Consider the following 15,170-nt stretch of genomic DNA (forward strand, 5'->3'; position numbering starts at 1 on the left):
AGGCAGCCGGGGCTAGCCGCTGTTGTGCTGGGGTGAACCACCCCCTGTGTGGTGGTGTGAATCCTGCCTCATGAGCACTGCTCCGATGAACTGGCTTTGATGCTCTGCAGATGCTGCTGCCCGGGCTTCTCGGGCTGGCGGGGCCCAGGCATCAGGCTCTTTAGTGAGAACAGTGGTCCCTTATCATCAGCAGGAAGCCAGCAGGCAGGTGATACAAACGTACATTTCTGGATATTCAATTAGTCCTTTTCTTTTTAACCCCAAAGAAAGCATGCAACAAGACATCTCAAGAACGGAAGAAAACTTTTCTAAAACTCATTGAATTGTACTTTTGAAAAGGGTGAATTTTATGGTATGTAAATTGCACCCCAATAAAGCTATTAAAAAAATAAAAGGAATGGAAGGAAAGGCAACAGCAGTTATGAATTCTTATCCGGGATGTTCAGCACTGCTGTCTCCATTATTTAATGCTTAGCCTTCATCCTTCCAAAAGCTGGCTTCACAGTGGCTCTCCCCAGCAGCCTGGCAGTCTGTCCCTGTTTCACAGTGAAGGAAGTGGAGACTTGCAGGGCTGGGCTGTGGAGCTTGTCCAGAAACAGTGAAGAGCAGACCCAGTTGTGGGGTGCGAGGAGGTCCCCAGGACACTCCTGGAGGAGGACCAGGAGACAGGACAGTCTGTGCCTGTCCCCCGGATGAACTTAGACCTAAGGCCTCAGTGCCCATGGCAGGCAGTTACCTGGGACACCGGCCTGGCTGTCCTGCTTCCTCCCACCTCCCTGCTCCTGGGCTCTGGATCACACCACCAAACACCAAAGCTTCACAAACCAAAATAGCACTGGCTGCAGCACTGGCTGCAGCGCAGAGCGAGGCCCCCCTCCCAGCCACCCTCAAAGCCTTCTTAGCTCTGCCTGAAAAAGAGGCATATAGGAAACCGAGAAAAACCATAAGAAACAAGAGGGCTCCACTGCTTTCCTGGGGTCATAGTCCTAAAGGCGCCCATACAGAGGGACCAGAAGCAGAGCTGCCACTTCCAATGAGCACACAGTCCAGCGTGGGCAACGGGCTAAGGGTCCTCAGCCATGTGAGCCACGTCCTAGGTGGCTCTGTCTGTCCCCGTGGTAGAGCTTGGCCACTCCTGCTGTCCAGCCCCAAATCACTTTGACCTCCAGCAACAATCATGCAATGGAACCCCTTCTGTTGCTATTTTAGGATTCATCCTAAAATCTAAGGGCAGAGCCAGGTGCTGGGTTTTTGCTTTGGGAGAGGTCTGGGCTACAGCCTCTCCTGCAGCTCCTCCAAAAAAGCCACCAGCACCTCAGAGTTTCCACTGCAGTGCATGACAGGAGCTGACAAAATGGCTCAGCTTCAAAAGATGGGGATCTCCAGGAAGGTGGTCCTAGAGAGGACAGGTGGTCAGACGTGGGTGGGACTGGGCAGCATCACAATGTCTGTTTCACTCCCAAACCCATTTTCTTTCCACTCCATTGTGCAGTCTCAGCACCGCCCAGACTCTGGAGCAAAAGCAGCTGGGCGAGCCCTCGTGTGGGCTGCTCTCTGAAACAGCTGCCCTCATGCAGGTACTCCTCCTGCTTTCAGCACAGCGGCTTCAGGAGCCTAACAGGCTTGGCTGGGTCTCCAGATGTGCTCATCATGTGTGCCTGGTGAGCCTGGGCTCGGTGCTCAGCCCTGGGGCCTTGGGTGCGTTAACTGCTCAAAGCTTCGCAAGCTCCTTTCCTGCCCCTCTTCCCTCCTGTCTCCGTGAATTAGCATGGAAGCTGTCAGGACCTGAATCGGTAATTCTCTGCTCTCATTAGTGGGCTGCATGTCAAGCGTTGTGGGCATATCTCTGAGACCATATTGTGGCATTTCCTGGATGCCTTCTGTGATCCCTGGCAGAACTTTCTGGAAAACAGGTCATGCACAGTGACGCCCAGGCACTAACATGGGGAACGGATGAGCTGAGTGAAAGGTCTCCAGAAACCCATAATTCTTTCTCACAGGGACCTCCGAGGAAGGGCTCGAGCAAGTAATGGTCAAATTGTACTTAACCAGCCAGGCACAGACGCTAACCAATGTGCATGAATGCTGAGCGCAGGATCAATGTGCATGAGCGTTGAGCAGGATCCTGGGGCTCCTGGGCGGGCTGGGCATACACCTTACAGTTGCTGGCTGGTGGAAAGATCTGGATCATTCCAAGAAAAGGGCCAGAGCAGCTGGGGTTAGAGGGCCACCTGGAGGGACTCTGGGAAGCAGCTGTTTACCAGCGCTGTGAAGGTATCTCAGTGGTTTAACAACTGCTGTGAACCAGTACAGACCAACTGAGCAGCCTCCCGGGACCTGAAGTTTCTCCAGTCCTCAAGCCAGACAGTGTATCTAGCCCACGACATGGAGGCGGGGCTGCCGTCAGGAGTATGGTTTCAACGTCAAGTTCTTTTACATCTCTGACCTGCAGTTTCCTCTCATCTATGATGGGAATGATAGAACTTATATCACAGGGCCACTGCGATGGCCTGGCCTCACCACCTGGCAGGGCCAGTGCAATGGAATTGGGGTACAGTGTACGAGGGGATCAGCTCCAGGGGCAAAGGTTTTGCAGCAAACACCCAAGATTAGTCTGTAGTCCCCTCCTCAGTGGACCTCACATAATTTTTGAGTGGCTCTTTGCCACTTTGGACAGTACCTTTGGTGATGGTTAGTAGGTGGCACTTTGGCATACGTGCTTGTAGGTTCATAAACTATTTCCAAATCATATGGCCAATCCGGGGCCTTTCAAACTTACAGTCTGCACTGTTGTTCTTCCTTCCCCATCCACTGGCCGTCCCAGGCCTGCTGGGGCCCTGACAGCTCTGGTTCTTGTCCTCCAGTTTCTGCTCTGTAGAGCCATCTGTCCAGAGGCTGAGAGAGACAGTTGGCCGTGGGAAGTCCCGAGCAGAGAGGGGCATAGCATGGCAGTGTCTCTCCAGCCGATGGGTTTCCTCAGGCCCCACTGGGGCTCCCTTCCTGCCCACACCACGTGGTTGTTCGTGGTGAGTCAGGGAAGGCAGAGGAATAGCTCCCCTGCCTGGGCGTTACACAGGTGCTGCTTGAACCCCGTGTGTGGCTGTCTGGTGAAATGGCCCTTCAGGGTTCCCTCTCAGCCTCTTCTCCCTAGGACACAGACAAGCACCAGGGCTGGGTGAAGAATGGGCTGGGACCACAGCCCCTGTGCTGTACTAAGGACCCTCCAAACACTCTGGCTCGGCCACCGGACTGAGTTCACTGTGCCCTGCCCATCTGTGCCATGAATGACCTCTTCCCTTGGGCGCCCTCAGCCCCCTGCATAGACACCTCTCTCTGGTCACCCCCCTCAGTTGGTCAGGCATGGCCGAGTAGGTCTGAACCCCAGCAGGGGCCACAGCCTGCATCTGCTCCTGGGGGGGTGTGGGTCTCATCCCTGGATGAGAGACATCCTTGGGTCTGGCCCCTCACCAGATGTGTCCAGACTCCCCTGGCCCCCTGCAGAGGACCCAGCCGAGGCTCTTGCCTGGGGCCTCTTTACAGCTCCAACTACGTCAGACATGGTCCTCCTTGTAGGTCTGCTTTCTTATTGGAGAGTGAGGGGAGTTGGGTCTAGGACTGGTTAAGGGGAGGCCACTCTCTGTAGACATGGAGACCCTTCATCTGGGGGCTACACAGCAGCAGCATCTTCCAGAGCTGGGACCTCAGGGCAAGGCCATTCCGCTTTGTAATCTGAACTCAAGGAGTGTCAGTGGAAGAGCACCCCGGTGGGCTGTGAGGCTGTGTGGGTCCTTAGCTGCTGATGCCCACTGAGCTAACATTTATTATGTGCCAGGCACTGTGCTAAGCTCCTTACATGGACCAGCTCATTGAATACACTCCAATAGCCTATGAAGAAGGTACTTTTAGTATCCATTCCACTTTCCAGATGAGGAACTAAAGTGCAGGTAAGCTAGACTCAACTGGTAAATGGTCGAGCTGGAGTATGGATTCTGTCTCTACAGCCAGTGCTCTTAAGGAAACAAAATGAATGGATTAGCAGAGGCAAAGCCTCCTTACCTAAGAGATGTCAAATGTAAGGTGTAGAGCAGGGGGTCAGTGTACTTTTTCTTAAAGGGCCAGAAAGTACATATTTTCCACTTTGCAAGCCATATAGTCTCTGTCATACCCAGTCTGCCTTTGTAGCTCTAAAGCAGCTATAGCTAACATGTAAGCAAGTGAATGTGATGTGTTCCAATAAAGCTTTATTTACATAATAGATGGTGGGCTGGATTTGGCCCTCAGACCATAGTTTGCCACCCATGATGCAGAGGAAAGCTTCAATGCCATTGACAAACTGGGTGACCTCAGATTAGTCATTTCACATCTTCATCTTTGGTTTCCTCATGTCTAATAACTAACCACTATGGGGTACTTATTAACCGATTTGTTTTAAAATGATGCACTGAGCCCCTCGTAAGAGCCACGTACTGTGCTGGGAGCCAAAGATACAGCAGGGAATAAGACAGAGGTCATCCTATTCTCATGGAGTCCACACCTGTGAGCATGACAGAGATAACCTTGGGTAAGGACATCAGCTAGCACCATGCTTCGCTCAGGCAGAAATTCAACAAATATACCTCTTCCCATTGTCACGCCCCTGACTCATTATTCAGGACCCACTGCTTTCAAGTTTGTTGTCATTTGTACCCATACTGAGTAAAAAGGCTGGAGCATGTGGTGGAACCCAGGACTTTAATATGTTTATAATCCATTTTTATGAAATACTGGCCTAATTGTGAATTATAATTTTTTCATTAACTGATCTCATTTTACTTGGTAATATCCATTTAGGTATGTGAGAGCAGTAAAACTCCATTTCTGTTAAATATTATATGATTCAGTTGATTCACTGATTTAGATTTTTACTACCCCCCATTCCAAATGAGTGAGTCATCCATCTTTTTTTTTTTTTTTTGCGGTGCGAGGGCCTCTCACAGCTGTGGCCTCTCCCGTTGCGGAGCACAGGCTCCGGACGCACAGGCTCAGCGGCCATGGCTCACAGGCCCAGCCGCTCCACGGCATGTGGGATCTTCCCGGACCGGGGCACGAACCCGTGTCCCCTGCATCGGCAGGCGGACCCTCAACCACTGCGCCACCAGGGAATCCCTGAGTCACCCATCTTTTGAGAGATAACAAGGACCTTCAAGATCAGGCGAGCCCCGTGTTTCCCTTCAAGCGTACCTAGTTGGGGGGCCAAAGGCAGCCTGAGTTCTGGGATAGAGCTTTGAGCAGCACCACAGTCCTAAAAGCTCTTGCTTTGTCATAGAAATGCACATGTAGTTTGCATTTTACTCTTTAATATGTCCTAATATGTTTAACATATCTGAGTTGCCTTCTGTATCTTTAAGGAAAATTGGTAACTGAGATGATAGGTCATGTTTGTCTTTGGAATTCACCTCTATCCGGCCCTTTGCTCTGTAGAGGCAGTGTGGCTTAGTGGTTAGGACTACTGCCTCGGGGGACAGACGTCCTGAGATTGCACCGCAGCTCCTGCACTTCCTTCTGAGTGAGCCGGGGCAAGCTTCCCGTCCTCTCTGTGCCTCACCTTCATTATCTGTAAAATGGAAACAGTAGCACTTCCCACCTGGTAGGGTGAGTTGAGTCGATATGTGAAAAATGCTTCTGGCAGAGCCTGACTCATGGTAAACACTCAGCAAGTGCTAGCTGTGATAGTTATCCCAGGAGTTACACGGATCTCCAGTTTGGGGTATGGCCCAAGGACATGGCCCCCGAAGAGGAGAGGTGCATACACATTTTCACCCAGCGCCTGTGAGTCCCAGCTCCGTTTACAGAAGTTTTGGCATCTCTCTGACTAAGGTCTCTGGCATCGGCGTGCTGGCTCTGCTTTCAGAATCTTCGGCTCTCTAATTTGCAGGGAGCTACAACAGCTCCCTTCTGTCCATGACACCCTCTGTGCACCTTCAGTGATGGGGGCTTCCTCCCCCTGCAGCACCCCTTCCTAAGTGCTGGAAGGGTCCCCCTCTTACTCCTAGGCCTCCTCCCCTTCCCGGACTGGCTCTTCCAAGAGTCCGTCAGGAGGAAGTGGTGGTAAGAGCTGTGGTCTGCAGCTCTGAGCTCTCCAACCTTGAAGACCATGGAACCCTAGCCCCTGGCCTGTCTTGGCCTGTACCTTTAAGTTACCTGGCATAGGTGTGCATGCACCTACTGGCTCCATACAGACAGCTGAGGGGACTTTGGCAAGTGTCCCAAGCCTGCCTCTCCTGTTCCTAACCCCCCTTCTGCTTCCTCCTGGTCCCTGTCTCATTCCAGGCTCCTGACTCTGTCTCTTACATCATGTTTATGAGCATGGAAGGCGCCATCCAGTGACCTTGGCATCTCTGTCCAGTTTTTCTGATTGCTGACCTTGAATGGTGGGCCTGACTACCCGTCCCTGGGAACGAATTCCATAGTCTTGACCTCACAGCCTATGTCCTGGCAAGACCTACCCATTATCACCGTAAAAGAAGGACTTAAATGACCCTCCAGGCTCCTCTTGCTATAGCAACCCTGATTACCATTTGTTGTGCACTTATTCTGAGACAAGTGTTTTATATACTTGATTGTATGTAATCCTCACAGATCTTGGGGGTGGTGGGTGGGTATTATTATTCCCACATTACAGGTGGGGAAATCAAGGCGTCAAGAGGTTGAGTGTTTGCTTGTGGTCATGTAGCCAGTGAATGGTGAAGCAGGGATTTATTTGAATCCAAGCCTCTGCTCTTATAGGTAATAATGCCTCTTCCATTTTTCTTGGAAGCTTCCAAGAAAACGATGAGCTCTTCTTGACCTGGTGTGAGCACTGCCCCCCACAAAGTCTACCAGGGGTCCACTGAGCAGTGCCCAGAGTGCGTGGAGGTTTGGGGATGGTATGGCTGTCTCCTGTGCCAACAATTCCCTGTCCTGGTGGGCAGAGCCTGAAGCAGCAGGAGGCAGTCTGGCCGCGGGTCCTTGCAGCCAGGTGAATGTCATACGGTGGGACCAGGAAACTCACAGCAGGACCAGACAGTGGAGACAGAGGTGGACTGGCAAGAACTGGGCAGAGGAGCAGATGCCCAGCTCGGGGACCTGGGTGTGGGACAGGTTCAGAGCTCCCAAGGAATGGGGGTGTGATCTGGGGAAAGAGAAGCAGAAGTCCCATTCCCAGGCTGGGACCGGTATCTCTGGTGAGAAGGCAGACTGGGAAAGGAGAAGGTTCTAACTTAAAGCCATGGGGCATCAGGATCACACCCATCGGCTTCCCAGCAGACCCTGTTGGGTATATTTCTATATCCGTTGTGCTCGTGGTTGTTGGGTGAATGGATGTATGGATGGATAAATGAGTTTGCGGAAGCATGAAGATTCTAGTCTCCCTTCCCCCACCCCCAAAGTTGGGGCTAAGATTGTTTTACCCAAGGCAATGGTGAGGAAGGGAAAGGGGTTGTCATGGCATATGCAGGGGTGCACTCTGACCCACTGTCTCCTTATCCCTTCTTTCTCCAGAGGCCCCCGCCAAACCTGAGGAGGCAGAGGCTGAGCCCTTCACAGACTCCTCCCTGTTTGCACACTGGGGCCAGGAGCTCAGCCCCGAAGGCCGGCGTGTGGCCCTGAAGCAGTTCCAGTACTACGGCTACAATGCCTACCTCAGTGACCGCCTACCCCTCGACCGGCCCCTGCCTGACCTCAGACCCAGTGGGTGAGCAGAGTCAGTGGCCGGGCCCTTGTTGACCTGCAAGTGGGGAGGTGGGGTCACCACAGTGCTGGGGACAGAGCTAGGACTTGGTGTCTGGACTCCTGGGTCTCTTCCCGGCTTCAGCCAGGGTCTGCCCACTTGGCCTGCATCAGGCAAGTCACTCTCTCCCTGCTCGCCCAGCCTCAGTTTCTCCATCTGCTAAGCGGGGGGAAGGCTTTCTTCCATTAGAAATTTGGAGGATTAATAACCTAATTTAATCCTTAAGGGAACGAGAATCATCTGGCATTCCTGTTAATAAGTCATTTTAACCCAATCAGTTGCATTTTTATGAACAATTATTTTTTTTCTGTAAATTAGTTTTTGAAAGTACATCCATCTTCTGAGGCTAACAAGTCATTACACCCAACAGAGAAGTCCGTCTTGACTTCTCTCTTCGTTACAGAAGATGTTCCTTTAAGGCTCAGTTAGAATTTTTATTACTCCTAATTATTAAAAATGTGGACATGTACCGTAGCTGAGAAAATCTCATTAACTTTGTGAGCTCCCCACCGACATCTTCTTTTCCCCACTTTCCCCTTATTTTTAAAATTTTCTTAAAGCTGCAAACCACAGTGAGCTTATATCTGGAGTTTTCAGGAAAGATCTTGCTGCTGGGCTTGGGGGCTATATTCTTTGGGAAGGAGAGTTCAGTTCAGTTTCATAGACATTTATTGAGCACCTGATGTATGCCATTTAGTTGGGTGTGGTTTTCTTGGCCCAGGAGAACTTTGCTGGGCTCTAGAGATGAAAGAGCAGCTGAGGATCTACAAGGGGAGAGAAGAGTATATGTTCATTTAAAGGGTATTTATTGAGCACTTACTATGTGCCAGAATAGTCTAGACCCAGAGATAGAGCAGTGAACAAAACAGACAGGAATCCTTACCCTTGGGGAGCTTGTGTTCTATTCTAGTTAGGTGAGGACAGATGATAAACAAAGCAAAGTCACCTATGTAGCAGGGTAGATAGTAGTAAGTACTGTGGGGAAATGTAAGGTGGAAGAGGGAGATTGGAACAGCCTGGAATAGGAGGAGGGGTTGAATTTTTAATGAGATGGTCAGAGAAGGCCTCACTAAGAAGGTGACATTTGAGCAGAGACCTAGAGGAGATGAGGAAGTGAGCCATGTGGATACTCAGGGGAAAAACTTTCTGGACAGAGGGACCAGCATGTGCAAAGTTCCTGAGGTCAACATATGCCTGGCATGTTTGAAGAAAAGGAAGGAGGTCTCTGTGGCTGGAACAGAGCAAGCTAGAAGGCAGTAGTTGGAGATGAGATCAGAGGAGCAACAGGAAGCAGATCAAGTTGGGGTGTGGGGTTGGTAGTTCTCAAAGTTGGCTACACATTCAACTCCTCTGGGAGTTTTAAAATAATCGTGATACCAGGCTCTACCCTAGACCAATTGGGCAAGAGTTTCCAGAGGTGGAACTCAGTGCCCATGTTGTTTAGAGTTCTCAGGTGATTCCCATGCACAGCCCAGGTTAAGAATTGCAGAGGAGGGCTCTGTTAACTGTTGCAAGGTATGTGACTTTTACCCTGTGAGGGGCTCCTTGGGAAGAGAGCCACATGAAGAGAGACATAGGGTGAGGTCTGGAAGTGTCCCGAGCTCAGGAGCTTCTGTCCCTGTGGAGTTGGGGGTGCATCACCCTCCCAATATGTGGATGTGCTCACCAACCTGGATGCTCTCTGAATTCCATATTTTAGGGATTTTTATGGAGGCATCATTGTGTAGGCATGATTGATTATTAACTCATTTTCCAGCCTCTCCCCTCTCTCCAGAGAATGGGGGGTAAGACTGAAAGTTCCAAACTTCTAATCATGGCTTGGTCTTTCTGGTGACCAACCCTCATTCAGGAGCCTGCCAAGAGTCTTCCTCATTAGATCAAAAGATACTCCTACCTGGGCAGAAGACCTAAACAGACATTTCTCCAAAGAGGACATACAGATGGCCAACAGGCACAGGAAAGATGCTCAACATAGCTAATTATTAGAGAAATGCAAATCAAAACTATAATGAGGTATCACCTCACACCAGTCAGAATGGCCATCATCAAAAAGTCTATAAATAATAAATGCTGGAAAGGGTGTGGAGAAAAGGGAACCCTCCTACACTACTGGTGGGAATGTAAATTGGTGCAGCCACTATGGAGAACAGTATGGAGGTTCCTTGAAAAACTAAAAATAGAACTACCATATGACCCAGCAATCCCACTCCTGGGCATACATCTGGAAAAGATGAAAACTCTAATTCAAAAAGATACATGCATCCTGATGTTCATAGCAGCACTATTTACAGTAGTCAAGTAATGGAAGCAATCTAAATGTCCATCAACAGATGAATGGATAAAGAAGATGTGGTGTGTATATATATATATCTACACACACATATATGAATGAAGTAATGCCATTTGCAGCAACGTGGATGGACCTAGAGATTATCATACTAAGTGAAATAATTCAGAGAAAGACAGATATCATATGATATCACTTATATGTGAAATCTAAAAAAAAAACAAATGAAGTTATTTATAAAACAGAAATAGATTCACAGACATAGAAAACAAACGTATGGTTACCAAAGGGGAAAGGGGGGAGGGATAAATTAGGAGTTTAGGATTAACAGATACACACTACTATATATAAAATAGATAAACAACAAGGGCCTACTGTATAGCACAGGGAACTATATTCAATATCTCATAATAACCTATAATGGAAAAGAATCTGGAAAAGAATAGATATATACATATATGTATAATTGAATCACTTTACTGTATACCTGAAACTAACACAACATTGTAAATCAACTATAATTCAATAAAAAGTTATCTGTTTTGAGAAAAAAAGAGATACTCTGATCACCCAGGAAATTCTAAAGGATTTGGGACCTCTGTGTCAGACACTCCTTTCACTCAGTAAATTACAAAGGATTTAGGGGCTATGGGTCAAAGACTAAATAAATATTGTCAGGAACTGGAGGCAGAGATCAATATATGTATTTCTTACTATTTCACAGTATTATTATTAGTCTAAGACTAATAATAAATATTGTCAGGAACTGGGGGCAGAGATCAATATATGTATTTCTTACTATTTCATAGTATTATTATTAGTCTCCATTTTACACAAGAGGAAACTGAGGCGCAGAAAGATTATGTAATCTGCCCAAGGTCACTAGTGGCAGAGCTGGGATTTGAACTCAGGCAGTCTGGCAATAGAATTTGTGCTTGTAACCGTCACTGTGTTGCACTGCCTTGAGGTGTCCATTTGTGTCATTCTACTGAGGATGGGGCCTGCTTTAACGATGTATAGCATGGAGCTGATTGGCTTATCTGGTTCAGGAAGTGGAAAAATTGTTTTAGTGGACCTCAAAGCTGTTATCAAGGCATAGAGTGAAACCTCAGCTATGGCAAATGTTGGGATTTAGAGCAAGGTGGGTAGGGGTACAGGGAGCATCTGGAGAGGAAGTCCCATGCTAAGGACAGTCTCTAGAAGAATTGCACCAGGTGTACCTTGCTTCAGTCTCAGCTCCTGTGCCTTTCCTCCTTTTACCTCCTGTTTGCCCTTGGGGATTGCTGCCCCTGGAGGCATCCTTGGATTCTGCACTCTGCTCTTTGTATTCTTGACTTTGCCAAGTTCTAACCCTGATGCTATGCTCATTGGCTTCATTCCTGGACCAGAAAGTGGGTGTCCCAAATTCTGCCCTACCCTCCCTTCCATCAGCTCTGGCTGGGCCCTTATTTTGTCTCCTTTCTTGGTAATCTGACCACCTTGTCATGAGAGGGCCAAAGTGTGCTCAGTGCCTTATACACAGGACAAGAGGTAACTAGAAGGAAAAAAATCCATCCAACTGGTTGCTAGGTAGGCTTCATTAGTTTATTCATCCAATAAATATTTATTGAGCACCGAGTGTGTGCCAGGTACCCAGTAAAGCGTCAGAGAGAGAACACTCAAGGAGCTTACACTGTAGTGGGATCCAGAGTGGAAGGTGATGGGATCAGAAGGCAAGTGATCAGAAAACTTGCAGAGGATCCCCTGCCTCCTTGGGAAGGAGTCATCCATGCAGGTTTCTAGTAAGTCAGGGACTGCACTTGACACCCACAGAAGCCCTGTCCTCCTGGGGCCTCTGCTCAGGGAAGCAGCACCTGGAGGTTGACGTCTGCAAGGGGCCTCCCTTTACCAGTTTTGGCCGCCCTCCCCCGGAAATGGAAGTCATCTCAGGTGGCCTTGGCTTGAAGCAGGATTTTGGTTCTCCAGCCAGAGGCTGAAGTTAGGCCGCGGCAGTCAGTGTGCTGAACCCTAGCCATTAGACCACCAGGGACCAGTGGCCAGTGACAAGGCTCTGGCCCATCAGCTTGGTAGAAATAAATTTCTACAAAGAGACGGAAAGTAGTGAAACAAGTAAAGTGTTTATTAGGAGGAAAAAAGAGTACGTGTGAATAGGCACACACGGGTGGACTCAGAGAGAGAGTAGCACCCTCGTGGTAGTTTGAATCACTTATATGGGGCATTTCTTCTGGGTTTCCTTTGGCAGTGATCTTGCTTTGCCTGGTTCTGAGTCCTTATTTGGTTTACATGAGGGTCGTCCCATGTGCGCGCGCCCATCTCTTAGCCAAGATGGATTCTAGTGAAGAAGCTTATGGATAAGTTGACATCACTCCTTTTTTGACCTTCAAGGATCTTTTCTGTGCATGTGTAGTTGGGAAGGTCTCCTTGACCTCAAGAATGAGAAATATGTGGTCTCTATCTTTTATCTGGGCAGGGCTCAGCTCCTCTCTCTCTCTGGCTATTTTGGAGTATCTGTCCCCAGGGAACAAACTCCAGCTGCTCAGCCTGAGGCCCATCTATCTCCTGCCTCAGAAGGACATGGGAACTGGAAATGCCAGTTTCATTAGCCTCATCTGGGGTCTTTGATCCATGCAGAGAGAGGACGTATTTCCTCCGGGCACCAGGACACTTGGCTTTCGGGGAAGTCAAAGTGCCATTCATTCTTCCTGCATTATTATAATAAGAACAGAGCAGGCCCCTTGGCCATCCAGGTGGGAAGACCCAGGGGAGACAGGACAGTGGTTGCCTCTTCTAGTGAGCCTCCTAGACCTCACCCCACGTGAGGCCTTTGCCAGATCTGGACAGGGGTTTGCCTTCTTGCTTCCTGGGGTGAAAGACACCGGGGCCTCAGGATCGAAGGGGAGAAAGTCTGCATCTCAGTCTGGCTGGACTTTACTCCATCCCTCATGTCCCTAGCTACAAGCTCCAGACATCCCCATGGCTTTCTCTATGTCCCTCCTCCTGCCTCCCAGTGTCCCACCTGCCCCTTCTAATCTGTAGCCTCCAAAAGAACCTCCCAGAGGCAAAAAGAGAAGAAGGGAAAGACAAGTCTTGATTGGGGTGTGGACTACATAGGTATATATATTTGTCAAAACGCATCGAACTACACACTTAAGATCTGTGCATTTCACTGAATATAAATTAAGCGTCAACTTTTTGAAAAATTATGGTGTGAGAAAGAGATCAAGGAAGTCCTTTGCCTGTGGGATGGAGAAGAAGGATGGAGACGACATCTTTAGGGAGGTCACTGAGAAAATGGGTTGTGATTGTGGGGAAGGAGGATCGTGGAGGGCTAAAGCAAGCTTGCCAGATCAGGACAGGAAGGTAAGGGTGGGCCTCCCACCCCAGTGATGGCGGGTGGGGTAGTTAGCATATTGGTACTCACCAGCTCCACAACAGCCGTTCCTGCAGGCAGTGGGTATTAGTTCCATACAGGGGCCAGGGGATATAAGGGATGAGCCCCTGATCTAGTGGGCATTGGGTATGGGTAGGAAAAGGAGGGGCTCGTGGGCTCCCGCTTCAGGGCTGTCACATTGCCATGGCAACTCTATGGCCTACCTCTAAGGTAGCTCAGGGCAGAGCCTCCAGCAGGTATTGCTTCCTGCCTCTTGCTGGCAGATTCTCAGAGGCCCCTGAGCCATCAGTAATGATGTTTGTTGCCTTTCTCGCCAGCATCCCCTGAGGTCCACATCCCTCCTAGGAGTGAGGGTGGACTGGCTGTTGGGTTGACTGGTAGGTTAAGGCCTGGGGCTGAGGCACAAGGGGCTGGTAAAGGGGATCGGACTATTTTCTGCAGCCCCAGGTAGGAGCAACTGGGGCAGATCCACACATACCCACCCACAAAGGAGCCCTGGGTCCTGAGCTGGAGAGACCCTGTGTAAACATCCAAGTGGAAAGAAGCAGGATGAGATTATAGAAGAGAAAGAATGCAGCCTGGAGCCAGGGCTCTGGGTCCCTCTAGGAGCAGGTTAGGGTCCATCCAAGGTGGCTGTGGGTATTTGCTGCCACCACTATGGGGATGGCCACCAGGTTTGTGTGTATGGATCGGAGGGCCATGGGGTCTTCATGGTGCAACCTCTAGACAGACATCTGAGATCTCTGAACTTTGGGGGTCAACAGTGCTGACTTCATGAGTGTGTATGGTAGGCAGGATAATGGCCTCCCAAGGGTGTTCACGTCCTAATCTCTGGAACCTGTGAATATGGTATGTTACATGGCAAAGGAGAATTAAGGTTGCAGGTGGAACTAAGGTTGCTAATCAGCTGACTAAAATAAGGAGATCATTCTGAATTATCTGGTTCGACCCAATGTAATCACAGGGCACTTGAAAGTGGAAGAATAAGCCAGAGAGGTGGCTATGTGAGAAGGACTCAACCAGCCATTGCTGGCTTTGAAGATGGAAAAGAGCCATGAATGTGGGCAGCCTTAAGATACTGGAAAAGGCAAGAACAGTGTCTAACAGATTATCACCTAGAACCTACAGAAAGGAATGCAGTTCTGCTGATACTTCGATCTTAGCCCAGTGAGACCTTTGTCAGACTCTGGCCTCCAGAACCAGAAGATAACAAATTTGTGTTATTTGAAGTCACCAAGTTCGCAGGACTTGTTTACAGCGGCAGTATTAGTATCAGGACACTATACACTGGGCCCCTTTTGCACAGGATCCTGAGAAGGCTAGAAGGGCTCTGCACTTGGTTTAATGATCTGCTGTTGCTGTGCTAAAATTCTTAATAATTTTTCAACAAGGGCCACCATATTTTCCTTTTGCACTGAGCCCCACAAGTTATATATCTGGTCCTGGCAGAGAAGGGAGGTGGTTTCAGGTGAGGAGCTGGGACATGATTGCTGGATCATCTGGGGGCTCCTATGCTGGGGCTAAGGATTTACACCAAGAGCCACCACTTGCTCACTTACGTGGCAGGCACTGTGCAAACTGCCTAATGTCTATGTTGTCCTTTAACTTTATCCTCTCGTCTCTCTGGGGTAGTTATTATTATTTCCATTTTATATAGGAAAATACTGAATATTTGCAAGGTTAAGAAACTTGGTCAAGCTCCCACCAGTGGTATGTTGCAGAGCCAGTATTTTTACCTGTGTCTG

The 15,170-nt window shown here is 49.1% G+C and overlaps 1 protein-coding gene across 2 annotated transcripts in view; it reads left to right on the forward strand.

Moving 5' to 3' along the window:
• Positions 1-15,170, forward strand: part of GALNT18 (polypeptide N-acetylgalactosaminyltransferase 18) — a 352,781-nt gene that overhangs the window by 171,079 nt on the left and 166,532 nt on the right. For both annotated transcript variants that reach the window (XM_081239978.1, XM_081239977.1), the window contains exon 2: positions 7,519-7,711. In XM_081239978.1, coding sequence (XP_081096104.1) covers positions 7,519-7,711 — 193 coding nt within the window. The remainder of the gene's footprint in view (positions 1-7,518; positions 7,712-15,170) is intronic.

The sequence above is a fragment of the Mesoplodon bidens genome, assembly GCF_964165515.1.
Source record: "Mesoplodon bidens genome assembly, chromosome: 7".
Classification (NCBI taxonomy): domain Eukaryota; kingdom Metazoa; phylum Chordata; class Mammalia; order Artiodactyla; family Ziphiidae; genus Mesoplodon; species Mesoplodon bidens.